This window comes from Toxorhynchites rutilus, chromosome 3 (genome assembly GCF_029784135.1).
Source record: "Toxorhynchites rutilus septentrionalis strain SRP chromosome 3, ASM2978413v1, whole genome shotgun sequence".
Classification (NCBI taxonomy): domain Eukaryota; kingdom Metazoa; phylum Arthropoda; class Insecta; order Diptera; family Culicidae; genus Toxorhynchites; species Toxorhynchites rutilus.
This window is the reverse complement of record NC_073746.1, coordinates 210,914,718-210,930,618: the sequence shown is the minus strand read 5'-3', so window position 1 is coordinate 210,930,618 and position 15,901 is coordinate 210,914,718. Positions and strand designations below refer to the sequence as shown.

The window sequence follows — 15,901 nt, the reverse complement described above, 5'->3', positions numbered from 1 at the left end:
AAGGAGTTCGAGGCGGTTTCCAGCGCCTGGAAACGATTGTTGGCTAATTTGCTGCAAAAAGGTAGCGATAAGCAGGATTTGATGCAGAAGCTCCCCTTATTCTGGCTTGATCACATCACTATACAATAATACTTGTTTTGTCTTTTATCGCCCTCCCCTCCCCCAACAGAAGAAGATGAATCGCAGATCTTCGTGAAGTTCTTCCGATTCCACAAGTGCTATGACCTGGTGCCGACCTCGGCCAAACTAGTCGTATTCGATACTCAGCTACTCGTCAAGAAGGCATTTTACGCGCTCGTCTATAATGGTGTCAGAGCGGCACCGCTGTGGGACTCGAAGCGGCAGGAATTCATCGGCATGCTGACGATCACGGACTTCATTAAGATTCTAAAGATGTACTACAAATCACCCAATTCGTCGATGGATGAACTGGAGGAGCACAAGCTGGAGACCTGGAGAAGTATGTTCGGAATTGTGGTGGCTTGGGAACGAAAAAAAAAACATTCATATTTCTTTTGTTCCCTTGCAGGCGTCTTACAGGAAGAGGTTAAAAAGCTAGTTAGTATCGGACCAGACGCATCCCTCTACGATGCCATCAAAACGCTTATACACAATCGAATCCACCGTTTGCCGGTGATTGAACCACAAACTGGAAATGTTTTGTATATACTAACCCACAAGAGAATACTTCGATTTCTGTTTCTATATGTAAGTATGGATTTCATTCATCTATAATTATGGGAAATTAGGCGGTCGGGTTATTTGATTTGTTCCCTTCCGAATCAATATTCCTGAAAATGATAGATCATACAGTTTGGAGCGATAGAGGGAGGATTTTCCCTAACCATACAATTATTGTTTTTGTCATTATATACAACTTTCATTGAAGACGTTAACTACCTTGGGAACGCAACCCATTTTGTTCGATTTCGTATTTCATATAGAATATCGTGACTAGGGAATTTAAATGAGGACTGTTGAAAACCATTGACGACAACCTCAGATAAAACAGATGAAAATTATACACTGTCGAATGGTTATGAACTTATTTTTTAACATGTAGTTACCAGCTTCGCACATACACTCGATGAATTAAACATCACAAGCCAGCAATAACTTCATGAGCACCTGGAGGTGAAATGTACTAGGGGAGCCGAATAAGTCCTGCATACATGCTTGTAAGAGACGAACAAAAAAAAACCAAGTTTGGAAAAAACACAAATTGAAGTACAAATAATAACCTTCAAAATCATACTTTCTTTTTAACATAGTCACCGTGAAGCATTACACATTTCTCCCAACGTGTTACAAGTTTTATCATATCATCACTGATAAATTCTTCCGATTTTTCTCGAACCCAGCTGCCTTCACTGCATTATCAGAGCTGTGACGATTATACTTTAGGTCCCTCATGAGTAGAGGAAAACAATAAAAATCAGAAGACGCGCATGATCCTGAGAATATAGAGTGTTTGGAAATGGTTCAAACGTCAGTTTTTTCAAAGCCTCTTCAATTGCACACGAAACGTGTGGACGGGCGTTGTCGTGTTGTATGATAATTAACCGAGTCTACACTAACAAAATAGAACTACCGAACAAAATATTATTCGACTCGAATCACATAATAGGGCCCAGCAAATGCAAAGAAGCATTATTTTTACATTATTTCCACATTCATTCGTAAACAGACTCATATAATATTTCTCTTCCTATGTGGTCAGATAATGCCAACATATCAGCTGTCAGTGGGATTCAAAAACTATAAAATTGCCTACATCTGAGCTGATTCAGCTGCTAGTGCGTCTCAAAACTTATCAATGTACCTATATCTCAGCTGTTTTGGTATTCTAGATAAACACTCGAGACTAGGGCCCTTATCGGTAAGACCAAACCGTTAACGTTGACGTTGGAGTTGGAGGGTACAGGAATGACTTTTTGAAAACAATTTTCAGAAACCTGTTTTGTAGTTCTGGTAAGTGCGCTTCGTTCGCTAAACCCTAGTTCGCAACGAGGTACTGGATTCGAGAATGTACCAATAGAAGTACAACTTCTTAAGGCACGTAAACGGCAGAAATGGTGAAACTCTTCTAGACATTCCACATAATAAACTTCGATTTTTTTCAATGCATTAATGTGTGCAGTCCAGCTCATTATAGCATCGATTGTCAAACCCAAAAAACAGTATTCGTTAACCTAATATGAGTTCCCACGGACTGAGACAGAAACAAGTTCAGAAATTCACCTTCATATGGACTGTATCAGTACGTGCAACTTCAACAGGACCTAACTTACTGCCTTGTAGCATCCCAGTCGATACAAGATGCTGAGGACTGGAGTAGTTCCCAATAGGCACAGGTTTGTCCAGCAGTATCCTAGCCATTTCTCTTATTCCATAGGTGTCAATCAAGTGTCATCTAGGGATCGAATCATTTAACTCTCGCCTGCACCGTAACCGTGTACAGTTTAATACGTCATTTTTTATCCTGGTCTCGACAATAACATCAACATGTTCATTACACCTCTCGAGCAACTATTTGAAGAGATTAAATTTCGATAACTCGATTATGTCTCGAATATCTTGTTGCATAAATTCAAATGGGGAAGGGATGTGTCTTTATTCAACATCTATTCTTCAATTCAACATTCAATAATAAGATATTTTTCTACCAATTATTTTTTTCATTAACTTTTAATGCCTACTATCGGTGTTTTCGCACATTCTAATCGGAGGAGCTCCCGCATCGGTTGGGTCATCATTTTTCGACAGCAACCGTCTCGCTTCTACGATTGCCTTCCACGGGGTCCTCATTGCTCTTCATGGGCATACATATTACGAGGGTCGTTCAAAAATAAGTTTCAGTGCCTCAGAAATCGCGGAAAAACAAAGTTAGGACAAAATCACCAGGTGATTTTCGTAATCTACGTTTTATTTTCTATTTTTCTACGTAATCGCCGTAACGTTCGATACATTTTTCATAGCGTGGCCCGAGTTTTTCTATTCCGAGCACGAAGTGCGTAGCGTTCAACTTTTTGAAGTACGTTGTAACTGCGTCACGAATTTCTTCAGTGTTATCGAATCGTTGATCGCCGAACGCCTGGTTCATTACCGGGAATAAGTGATAGTCGCTAGGGGCGAGGTCTGGAGAGGAAGGAGGATGCTGTTATCGTCGTTCCTTGGTACAATTCAAGAGTTTCCATTGACCAATAATAAAGCCCACTGTGAAGTTTACGTACCGCATTACCTATCACATTCTTACACATGAAGGGTGCACATTTGTGACAGCAAACACATTCAATCGTTCTCTTGACGTCGTTTTCCTTGTTTATACAAATTGCGGAAATAATTGCTTTCGTGCATAGTGTTTTCTGAGACACTTCACTAAAATTGCTCTGATTTTTGACAACGATACATGTTGATAAGCAACAGCAACAATAAACCGGTACACGATGCACGTTTATCAAATGGCAGATATAGATCGTGAAATATTTCCACCTTTCCACCACTTTTCTAACTCGAACATTTCTTACTAGATAGGAAAGATGTTTGCATCAATTGTTACGGAATCTTTCTACGCTTCTATCGCAATTAATAAAATGTTATTTTTTATTTATGTCAAGCGTTATCTCAACACCCTAACTGCCTAATTTTGATTGGCCCGATTAACGGTTTCCCGAACAATGACTTCAAAATCAATGTACCTGTGGGAATCCGCTTAGCAAATATACATGCAAGTAGGGGGTATTTTTGTTTCAACCGAGCTATGTTTTCCTAACACAGACTTCAAATCAATGTGCTTGGGGGAATCCGCTTTGCAAATACATGAAAGTCGGGGGCATTTTTGTTCCGACTGAAATGTGTTTACCTATTACAGACTTCTAAACGAAGGTGTCTGGGGAACTCGGAATTGCGAATACATGCAAATCGGGGCATTTTTGTTCCGACTGAAATGTGTTTGTCTAACACAGACTTCAAAACCAAGATGTCATCATACCAAACGCAAAAGGACTGTCATTAAATTTACTTGTAACGAAGAACATAATCTATCACAATGCATGAATTGATCTCACATGGCATTATACAATTTTTTCACTCACAAAGCAAATATATTGAATTCAATTCGATTCGGAAATTGTTCCATTCAATCGAAAATTTAATCAATACAAAAAAAATGATTGCTAAGCTAAGGTAGTCCTACGTCAACCTTGCGGTTGTTTCATAGATATAACCCACCCATTTTCTTCTTAGCGCCGATCTCACTGGGCCGACAGTAGACGTTTTGTTCGGAGACTTTCGGCATTGGGAACAGCAACAACAACGTTACAAAATGATATTTAGCAAAAGTCCACTATCGATTCGCTGGGACCGATACGGGCCAGACGAAAAGTTCATTGTCGGTCTCCTGTTTCGGTCGGGGCTCAACGTGTTAATTCGAACTGGATTCCGGTTCCAATAATACGTAAGCAAAAGCAAGCAAGTTTTCCATTAATAATAACTATGAATATTTTCATATTTTCCAAAACAGTACTCGGAACATGACAGTTCAGTTGTATTGGTGAACCCGAGTGCGAACCCAAAAGCTGTCGGGTTGAACCTAGTGCGAACCTAGATTGAAACTGAACAAAAACTTACTCGCTATAATTGTGTTACAATATTTTATGTTTTTCTCACTGCATACATTTTCGAGACAATACCACACCCACTCATACACGCCATCACCTCGAATTTGGTTTAGAAATCGGTTGATTAAAAATCATCAGAAATGTCTGAAATTCATTCCAGCAGTTTTGCAATTTATGTTTTATATTTCTACCTACCATCTACCATTTTATATTTCTATTGCCATCTTGTAAAGGTCAATATGGGTGTCACTAAAAAGTATTATTTTCTCTGATTTTTTGTAACATAAAAAAACGACGTCAATCGGGAATTTCGTGCATAATTTCATCGAATGTTAAATTTTTTTAACCCTTTATCTTCAAGCAACATTGATTCTATGACCGACGAGTTTCTGTTTTATTCCGACCTGTTTTCCCAGCAAATACAGTGCTATTCAAAGGAAACAATGATGATTGGATTGTGACTAATACCAAGAAATTGTTTTACCCACTCTTTAACACAAATATACAGAATATCATCTAGTGAAAATCACTGAGGCGAGTGCAGATATCCCGCTGTACACTATGTTGTGTGCTAAATGACATAACGTTAGAGTGCGATTGATAATGAATACTCGACTTGAATGTTTTTTTTTTGGTATTTAATTGCAGTTAACAGAAAAAAGTGTTACTAGTTTCGAACAGACGATTGCTTGGTGAGGTGCAGTTGCAGTTGTATTGCGCAGATGGCAATCACAGTAGTGACTGTTAATTTAGAAATAGATTTTGTAAAATTTGATGCTTGGAAAATGACATTCAAAGCAACCGCACGTAGTTTCATTTCATTCCCACGAGTTTCCAGAAATAAAACGGTTCTCAGATTTCCAATTCCTTTCAATTCATTCTAAGAAACGACATGGGTTTCAGATCAATACATTCGATACCGAATTAGTAAAACCTTCGATGTTGTTGCACGTGTATCCTTGCTCCAGCTAGTCGGAAGGATTCCTGAACTTGCACTTCTATGTCTTGATAGTCTTTACGGAGCGCTACTAGTTTTAGTCGCAATTTACAACAGAGCTTATGATTAATCAAACCGCTGCCTCGATAATAGTTTTCTCGCAATTACATTTGATCGATTTGCCTTCCGATCACGCCCGTACTTTGGAAGGGATTCCCTGTACCTGCATCGGAAGTTCGCCTTCGCTGCAAATTGGAGCATATTCATTGTTGTATTATAAAATGTGCCTTGCATTATTTTAAAGTAGCTCATCCAATGCAATGATTCACCCCGTCTACACAGATTAACGAGCTACCGAAACCATCGTACATGCAGAAGACCCTACGGGAGGTTCGTATTGGCAGTTACGATAACATCGAGATCGCAACGGAGGACACCAGCATCATCACGGCGCTGTATAAATTTGTCGATCGACGAGTGTCCGCTCTGCCGATCGTGGATGTCGAAGGTCGCCTGAAAGACATCTACGCCAAGTTTGATGTTATTGTGCGTATAATTTCTTTGTTTTATCAGAATTACTTGGTAACGCTGTTTTTGTTCTTTCTTCAAATACCCTTCAGAATTTGGCGGCGGAAAAAACCTACAACGATTTGGACGTTTCGCTGAAAACTGCCAACGAACATCGTAATGCATGGTTCGAAGGAGTCCAGAACTGCAAACTAGATGAAACCTTGTACACGATTATGGAGCGAATCGTACGGGCCGAAGTTCACAGATTAGTTGTGGTAGACGACGATGAAAAGGTGATTGGTATTATCTCGCTCTCGGACATTTTGTTATATCTTGTGCTACGGCCTACCGGGGATGGTCTCGGAACCTCGGAATCACTACGAGCGACCGATTCAAAGCTGCACAAATCCATCAGCAAATTAAATCAAACGCAGCGGGATAGCAATGAAAGCATCGAAGAAGAGAAGGAATATACAGCGGCGGAAGGTGGCGAGGCGGAGGAGGTCGAACCAAATATTAGCGTTGAGTATAAGATAGCTGTTAAGACTGAAACAACAGAGGAGAATGATGAGCCACTTGCCACTGATGACAAACAATCGAACGTCGATGATGCGGCTCCTGCACCGGAAACGCCTACAGAGCGAAGCTCCAATGGCTCTCCCGTCCAGGATGTGTTGAACGAAGAACAAAACGCCATTCACGATTCGCTAACAGGAAATGTCCAAAGGGAAGTCGGAATGGTTAGTGAATAATTATCCTGCTCCCACGCCACAATAGATGAAATAACTGGTCGTAGTGGAAAATGTACCCAACAGGAACAAAAAAAAATCCTGCTCCCTTCCAGCTTCCCTAAATTCCCTACAGAGTTGAATCAGTTGTTTTAATCATTTATTTTGTGACGTTGAATAACTTTCCGACATTCGTATATTTGTTGTTTCATCAAAGTGGAAGGAACTGAAAAGCAGCATTCGAAACCACATTTTCTCTGCACAAATCGCGGTTTGTAATATGACGAACGTTTTAATTATTTATAAGAAAATTAATAGTAATAAAAAGCAGTCAAAATTCATTACGAAACAAGCACATAGCAGGCCTTATTAATATATACAGTGAAAAAATAAGCTACATAACTACAGAAAAAAACGGAAATCATTGTGATCATATTGCTATGCTGAACCTTCATTGAATACTTTGCAATGTGATTATGTGAATTGGGGAATCGGAAAACATCAAGCGATTTCCTTATTTTCATCGAAAATAGACATGATCGGGGACCCATCAGAAGATCGATCCACACGATAATATGTCGAAATATGAGTACAAACCCCTTTGTTATGATTGAAAAGCGGCTAAAACATTTCAGACCACTTTTGTGTATAGCAATTTTCTCAAGTCTCTCAAGTTTCATCTAGAATAACGTTCTTTACCGAACATGCGCAGCATCAACCACGAGCGAGTAAAGCTTTCCTCTTCCATTAATAACATTTGCTTCAACAAAAAGGGAACAATGTTTGATCCCGGGCTGGGAAAATGATTGAACGAAAATGAAAGTGAGGAGAATTAGACAAACCAAAACTATTTTACGAATTCTATTTAGCGGTGAAGTCCTAAGATACAATTTTAGCAGTAAGGAGGAGTGCTAACAAATGGATAAAAATGACGTGCAACGAGGTTTTGTGTATGGCACGCGGTTGTATGACGCAGAATATTCAAAGGATAATGTATAACATACGGAATGTGTATATAACAATTTATGAAAGATTATACAAATCGATCGCTTATTGCGTTGTTCAGTTCTGTGCTATCCTTCAGATTTATAAATTATATAAACATAGGATCAGAGTGCATGCGGACTTATGTATTATTTTGAGGTGAGATGAGAGTGATTGAAAAAAGCACGACAAGTTGACGTCTATCCCCCAAGCATTCGGAGTCGTAAGAATGTACATTCAGTTTGTTGATAATTCAATTAAGAAGTATAGTTAATATGGAATAAAAGAAAAAAAAACGCAATTAAATATTATTAAAAAATAACAAATTTCAAATATTACAGTTGAATGATGCAAAATGAATGCAAAGGAGAAATACAGATAGTACTTCAATTTGTCATAGGAACTGAAAAGAATTCTCCAAAACCGGACATATCATTGGTCGGTGCTAACATTTAGATTATGGGAAATAGAACTTTTTTACTGTGAGTACATCTGATTATCACGGTAAGTTGTTGGAATTCGAGCTCTTCAGAGTGAATGTTTCTCAGTGAAGGAACCCATTCCTGAGAGTAAATTTTAAAGAGCATTAAACGTTTTTGTTTTATATTTACAGTTATAAGTGTGAAGCATGAAGGTAATATTATATTATCAGGCACGTAGCGTAACCGGCACGGCACGTTTCATGCAAGACAAATATTATTGCGTGTGTTTCAAATGTGTATGCGTATATATAGCGGAACGGCTCCGGGCATACACAGCACGCTTCAGACAAATGCATGAAGGAATTCTCGAAAAGAATATTTTGCCGGTGCCGGGCACGAACTACATGGGCGAGTAGCACCATACATACAAACCCAACGTCGAAGTTCGTGGTGTGGGTGCGTTCGTCGCTCTTCGGTACGACATCGGTTCAATCACCAGTAGCATTTCTCCGCTCCGTCTGCGCTGCCGGTCCGTACAGAGAAGTTGCTATGCCTGATGATATGAATACATCATGTATTTGTCTGCCGGTGTCGGTACGTGCCTGATAATATAAAATGGCCTTGAGTGTCAATTCGACAATTCACGGTGCTATAAAGATCATCACATTCTTGGTCAAACTTCGTTGAGTGTTTCAGAGTTGTAAGTATGTCGTTGTTTGTACGGTTTCGTTTCTTTTTAGTGAAGTATTCTTTTGCACCGTTTTCTCTGCCACGTTACCGACATTGAACGTTGTGTTTTGTTGGTGTGAGACGAAAATGCAATGGATTTTCTGGCGGAATAGACACACCTTTCAACACAGGACAAGGAAATTGATAGAAAACTGGTAAGATTCAGGTCTACGATTGAGGCGAATGAACTTCAAAGTTTAAAGCCTCTTAAAAACAAAGAAAGAAAGAAAAAAGGTCTACGTGTTTTTTGAGTGTTCAAACAAGATCAAGGAATAATTTTTATTCCAATTTGAACAACTGAATACCGCCTGCAGGCCTGTTAGTTCGATAGAAACTTAATTGTTTCACACCACAGTAGATATGGATCATCGCGAACCAGGGAAAAAAATGTTATTGTTGACAACTTTCACTCTCTTCAGGGAGACACTTCACTTCTCGTTATTGTTGACAACTTCTCTTCAGGGAGACATTGTTTCCATCAAGGCGCCTAGAAGTATATCCTAAGGTGGGCCAACTTGCCAAAACCACTCTTCAGTCATCTTGGAAGTCTACTGTGTTTTGTTTGTAAACAAAACGCTAGTGCCGAGGCTCGCTCCTGATCAGTCTGTCTCTTTCACGATTCAAACAAATAATTCCCCTTCTGCTTTCTTCCGTACTGTTTTCATATACCGCTCCCCTAACCAACTTAGTGACGAAACGGCCTCACCTTAGGGTATACTTCTAGGCGCCTTGGTTTCCATAACATTCCAGCTATTCGCGTTGACGGCAGAATGGTGCCGACATCTGGATACGACATTAGTTTGTGTGAGGCTAAACATTCTCTATCAGATTAGTCGGCCCTAAGGCAGTTTTAAATTGTTAAAATTTATATGAAATTTTTTTCTTGGCGTTATTTACCTTCTAGAAGTACGTTGTTCTGACCCTAATTTAAACTATTTTCTATGGTTTTTCTGATATTCTCACCAAAGCTCACCATTATAATATAAAATCATCTTTCGACACAGTTTTTGTATGATATTTTTTCACTACATGCAATCAAAAGTGATTTTAATATTCATGAAGTGCTAAATTGATTTGGGAAAAACAATTTTCATTCATAATTTTAATTTCAAAGTGCGTCATTTCTTCTGCAAACCCATATTGTCATGCCTACTCCCCCATTTCGTAATACGAAGTTCAATGCCGTCAACGCGGATTGATCGAAAATATCGTCAAAAGAAGTAAGGTTTTTGTCTCAGCTTCATTCGCTCACTTTTGACGTAGAACTACGTCTTTCATTAAGGGTGCCAAATCAGAAAACAGGTCACGTTTTTATGAAATAAAGTTAACGTTAGTAACTATTTCTACTGCGAACGGATTTTAACGATTTGCATACCAATCGAATCGGGAACTCTCTATGATCTGTTTGGCATACACGAAATTGCTATACATCGTGACCGGAATAAATCGGCGCAGTGAACAACTGTAACGCCGTCCCGCCGTCGGAAGCGGCGGTGTCTCTCACGCAAATTTGTGTTCCACTAATTGCCAGGTTAGTTTGAAACATATGATACGGTCCTTCAGCAATGTCCGAGCTATAGCGAGCGTCGGATGGCATACGTTTATTCCATTTTTTATATAGAATTAATGTCAATATTCAATTTTTTGTACAGAATTAATATGACATTATACTAATTATAATTCGTTCATAACTTTTATTTAAAAATTCGGCAAAAGGGAAAGCTCGAAGAAAAACGAAGATGACACAACATAATCAGAATGAGAAAGACAATTGAATCTCGTTCGACGCTCGCCGGCAACGATATTGCTTCGATGATCACCAAACGAGAAGTGAAAATATTCCCCTGAGGAGATGCAATATTTATACGCTAGCGACAGCGTACTTACTGCCCGAAATCTTCAAAAATGAAAAATGAAAATCGACTCTCCTCTCAGTAGCTTCACTTTGACTAGGACCACTTCGGTGTTCGCCGTCAACATGATTTCAATTGACAAGAAAATGAATTGACGAGCGATGAGAGCGAGTTTGACTGCTAAACTAATCTAGTCAGTGGTTATTCTAACTGACGTGACTTATGAATATAAATCCGCCTCTTCATTCTACCTGACTGTAGGGTTTATCGCAGCTATTTCTCAATCACTTTCTAGTCCTAACTCGAATTCCGTCTCCCTTTAAACCCTACACTGACTTCAATCCACACTTCTACTCCTCCTGACATGAATCTATAAATCTCCTGACGTCCACATAAAGTGAAACGGAAACTTGATTGCTGGTGCAAAAAAAGGAGTTACACTATTAATGGACGGTTTATTGTCTACCTACCGCGAACTGAAACCAACGAATATCAACGAAATTCACAAATTTGTCAGTGTTTCACGGTATTTTATATGTGTGGGCAATTTTCGTGTACGATGCTAAACCTGTAGTATATGTCAAACCACGTTGAACTGAAACAGCGATACGTGATACACGAGAGAGAGAAACGAATTCATTTTGGGGGGAGTCACTTCAATATGCTGTGAAGTCTGTTACGGCCCGGCCCGGGCCGAACAATCGAATATGTGATGAAGAAGAGAAACACATTTATCTCCACATCACTTTATTACTACTAAAACAAAACTACATTAACATATACTAAAAACACTTAAAATATTCTGCGATATCAGCGAAATACTGAATCCGTACCGTATCCGAATCCGTATATGAATCCGTAAAAAACAAACATAATTATTACTTTAACCCTTTAACCGTTAGAACTAAGCATGTAATCAACGCAAACTCCATGCTAGCATGCTAAAATACACGAAACATTTTTTTTTTTGATATGCAAAACAACCAAAAACATTAGTGGCAATATAGTTGCCACTGCCCGGCTAGCGTAAAATGTTGGTGGCAATATAGCTGTCACCTGCCCGGCTAGCGGAAAACACTTGATGGTAAAAAAGATTTTTTTTGTATTTTAATTTTTGATGTTAGTTTCAACAAAAACAAATAATAAAAGTCATGATTAGACTCAGCAGGTCCTAAACAGCTCATATGTATTGGAAACTTCAACAAAATGACTGTTTCTCCATGACTTTACGGAAATTTGCTCTTGCTGCTCTTAGTTGGGAAAATAGCACCAGGAGTGCGCTTTATCACATTAAAATCCATTTCCACTTTCGAACGAAGATCAATTTCGTTAGCGCAAACATTAAATGGACTAACAACGCTTGTAATTGTAGAACATATGCAAATTGAATTCTCCGATATTTCCCATTTTCCTTCAGAGTTTCCGAAAATTTTCAATTGTCATGTTTGGTTGGAATATATGTTATTTTTATGGGACCCCCTCTCTCTTCCAGAGGTGGGAGGGGTGTCATACCATCATGAAAACATTTCTCGTACCCAAAAACCCTCACATCCCAAATTTGGCTCGATTTGCTTGATTAGTTCTCGAGTTCTCGGGGAGAATTTTCTCAAAAAGGCCTGGTTTAGATAGCTTACCATCAACACAAACGAACAGTTAGAAGTGAAACGAAGTACTTCAGAATCATTTACTGCTGTTTTTGCATCAAAAACAATTTAATAATTGGGTAATTTGGCATCAATTCATAAAATCTGGAAGGTTATTGCTTGGTTTAATGAATAGGGGCTTCATATTCTGGACTGGCCACCTTGTTTACCGAATCAAAACCCTGTCAGGAACATATGAGGAGCGATCGGACGAATAGTAGATGCAGCTTACAAGCAGTATGGGCGATTTGAAGGGCTCAAATGAGCAGTATCCTCTGCGTAGAACGAGATACACACTACAACATTACGCAACTTGGTCGTAGCCACCCCGAATGGGTTATTTGAACTGATTGAAAACTAAATATGACCTACAAATTAGAAACTTATCGTAATTCATGTTAAATTGAAGTGAATTTTTTAAAGAAGTGAGAGTTTTTTCATCTGTTATGAAACACTGGAATTTTACTTTTTTGAATGTTTCGCTCCAGAACACAATTATAAAGTTGAAATGGCCACTCTTATAAATGAAGATATTTATTGTATTCTACACTATATACTTCAATTCAACCGACTTCTTACATATCTTTGAAAACTCAGGAAAAATGAGTGGTTCTATAGTCGTGAAATACAATACCTCTATTTTATAGAGTATATCGTATTTGTGTTGAACTGCTTTCTCGGATTGCTAAACGGAGTAGTCCACCTGTTCCTTCTTCCTATCATATTTACGTAGAAATATAGGACAGTTGGAACTCCACGCAAAGTGCTTGGTATCAATGTCTATTTTTCGCTATTTTTTTGTTTTAGTACAATTTGGACATTTGACTTCATCATATGTACAATCTTTAAACTGGTGATTTTCACCCCATTTTGGGCATATACTAAGTTTAGCAATACAGTCAACCATTTTATGGCCATATTCACAGCATTTGAAGCATCTTAGAACCGATAAACCATCAACAACTCGGCATTTCTCGAATCCACAAAATACTGATTTACTTTCCATTAACTTCGTATATGTTTCCCCATCGACCTCCATGACCGCACTGTATTTATTATACTTCATGTTTTTATTGCAATAAACCTTCCTTAACTTGAAGCATTTGTTGTTTGTTGTTTTGTAAAATTAACACTCATGAAGCAGAATCCTACTGCTTCATGAGTGTTAATTTTAATTCGTTCTCGTCCATATCTTCACTATATCTGTTTAGTTTGATCGTCGGTTTTAATGTTTTCGGTATTTTAATCTCATAGCCCTCACCCAAATTTTCCTCCATATTTACTTTCAGCAACTCAATAGAACTCTTATCTGGAGCAGAAACAACACCAAAACCATTCCTTCCATTTCGTAGTCCATTTATAATCAAACCCCTCGGATTAACATTTTGTTTCCAAAATTTCCTTGTTATATCCGATTCTTGTGTATCTTTTGGTTTAATGATCAAGATTTTATCCCTGTTCGAATTTGTATTGTCGTACTCGTCTTCACATTTTTTCGTTAGTCGCTTGCCTTTGGTCTTTTAGTATTGCAGCAGAACTTAGTGGTGTTATCTGTTCAAAATCCCCAAAAACCCCTACAAACCAATTTTCATGTCGATCGGTTCAGAAGTTTCCGAGTCCATAAGAATCAGACAGACAGACCGACAGAAATCCATTTTTATATATATAGATAAAATACGTTATAAAAGTTTATTATAATAAATATATATTAAAGAAACCGTTTTAACAAAAGCACTGAATCAATACAAAGGAACAAAGGACACATATTTCAGAACAAACCAAACACGTTAAAAAAGGTCCGTGCAAGGGGCATTTTTATCATGGCACTGTTCCATGGACTCGCACGGGGAAGCTAGACAAGGCAGAAAGGGACCCTGACGCGGGACCATAGAATACGTCGCAGGTTTACCAAATTACCGCTCAATGTTCCACCGATAGTTATACCATCAAGCTCAGAGGACATTGAAAACCACCCAAAAAATCAGTAAGTACTGTGTACTCACCAAATGAATCACCCACACACTCGCCCACAAATTAAAATGCTTGATTAACTTTCCAATACTCGCGCATAAGTCTGACAGACCTAGAATTAATGAAGTAGCTGAATTAAATGACTTAAAACTGAATGAAGTTAAAGATAAAATATTTTCTGGAGTTTTTTCCTTCAATAAGGGTAGAAGTACCTATTATGGTAATACGAGTGAGTTTATTACTAGTTTAGAAAATATATCTTATTTTTGAAGGCTCTAATATGATTTTTAAATATCAGAAATCTCGTTTTTGTTGATTTTGGTACTTGATTCCATGCAAAACATTGTTCTTTGGTTAAAAAATTAAGTTTGAAAATAGATATTATACTTGCTTCTTAGCATTTTGCTAAGGAATATGCGGTCAAAATAATGAGATTTTTATGTCGTGAAGTGGCTGTTTTGATGTATACATTACAATCTTCTTGATGTTTTGATTCGATCATTTTATACGATTTTATAGAAATAAATATGTATTTTTGTATTACCATAAATGGTACAATTTTACATCTACTTGCCAATTATTGCAATATCGAAAGCTACCCTGTTCCTATTATGGTTGTACGAAATCGCCGCAAAGCTGAAAAGTATCTGAAAAGCTATGTTCCTATTATGGTTGTACGTTGTTATGTAATGGTTGTTGTGCTACGTTTTCACGCTGTGCAATTGCATATTATAGGGCGCTTTTAAACTATCAGTAGTGTTATGAAATAGCACGATGCGTATTCGACCGAAGCATATTTATTTGATCCATTCTGTTAAAAATTAAGCAACAATGAACAGGCAGTTAATTTACAACCGGGAAGCACATAAAAACAGTCTGATCTTGAGATGAAACGGATATTCGGTATCCTGCCTATATGGTCAATATGTGGTATCCGGCTGGATACCGAATATTAGAAAAAAAACAGAGATTTTTCATTAACAGAAGATAAATCATAACCGTAACTTGCAATGCTTGTTAATTCTTTTTTGTTTTGTAGTTAATCAAGTGTATCCTCTCTCAGGTTATCATCCCGGAAGTGCTTAATTTTTTAAATTTTGAATACAAATAATTGGTTGATGTTCTTGCGTATTGAAATTATGTTGCACAAAATCTGTCTGAATTGAAATTGTCCATGTTTCATCATACCCATGGTTATCGTAAGAGTAAGTTAATTAAGATCATCGATCAAAGCAAAAGCAAAAATTAGGCAAAAATTGCCGAATAATGAATAATAAACTATGAGCCTTGTACAGAATTTATTGGAAATTTCAAAACTGCCTTCTGATTTGGGAATAATCGCATTACTGAAAAAGTATTCATTAGAAAAAGTGAAATTTTTCATTCTATCAAAACTTTTTCCTGTAGTAAAATGATCTACAGGAGCGTTCTTGGAAGAAATGAATGTTGATTGATATTGGAATTACTATTGACTTGGTTAATAAAACACTGTGTTAATCTACAAA

General features: G+C 37.9%; 1 protein-coding gene across 3 annotated transcripts in view; it reads left to right on the top strand.

The window, feature by feature from the left end:
• Window positions 1-7,151, top strand: part of LOC129780523 (uncharacterized) — a 190,079-nt gene extending 182,928 nt beyond the window's left edge. For all 3 annotated transcript variants that reach the window (XM_055788871.1, XM_055788873.1, XM_055788872.1), the window contains exons 9-12: window positions 170-460; window positions 530-708; window positions 5,899-6,102; window positions 6,177-7,151. In XM_055788871.1, coding sequence (XP_055644846.1) covers window positions 170-460; window positions 530-708; window positions 5,899-6,102; window positions 6,177-6,818 — 1,316 coding nt within the window. In that variant the 3' untranslated portion in view covers window positions 6,819-7,151. The remainder of the gene's footprint in view (window positions 1-169; window positions 461-529; window positions 709-5,898; window positions 6,103-6,176) is intronic.
• Window positions 7,152-15,901: the final 8,750 nt, after the last annotated feature.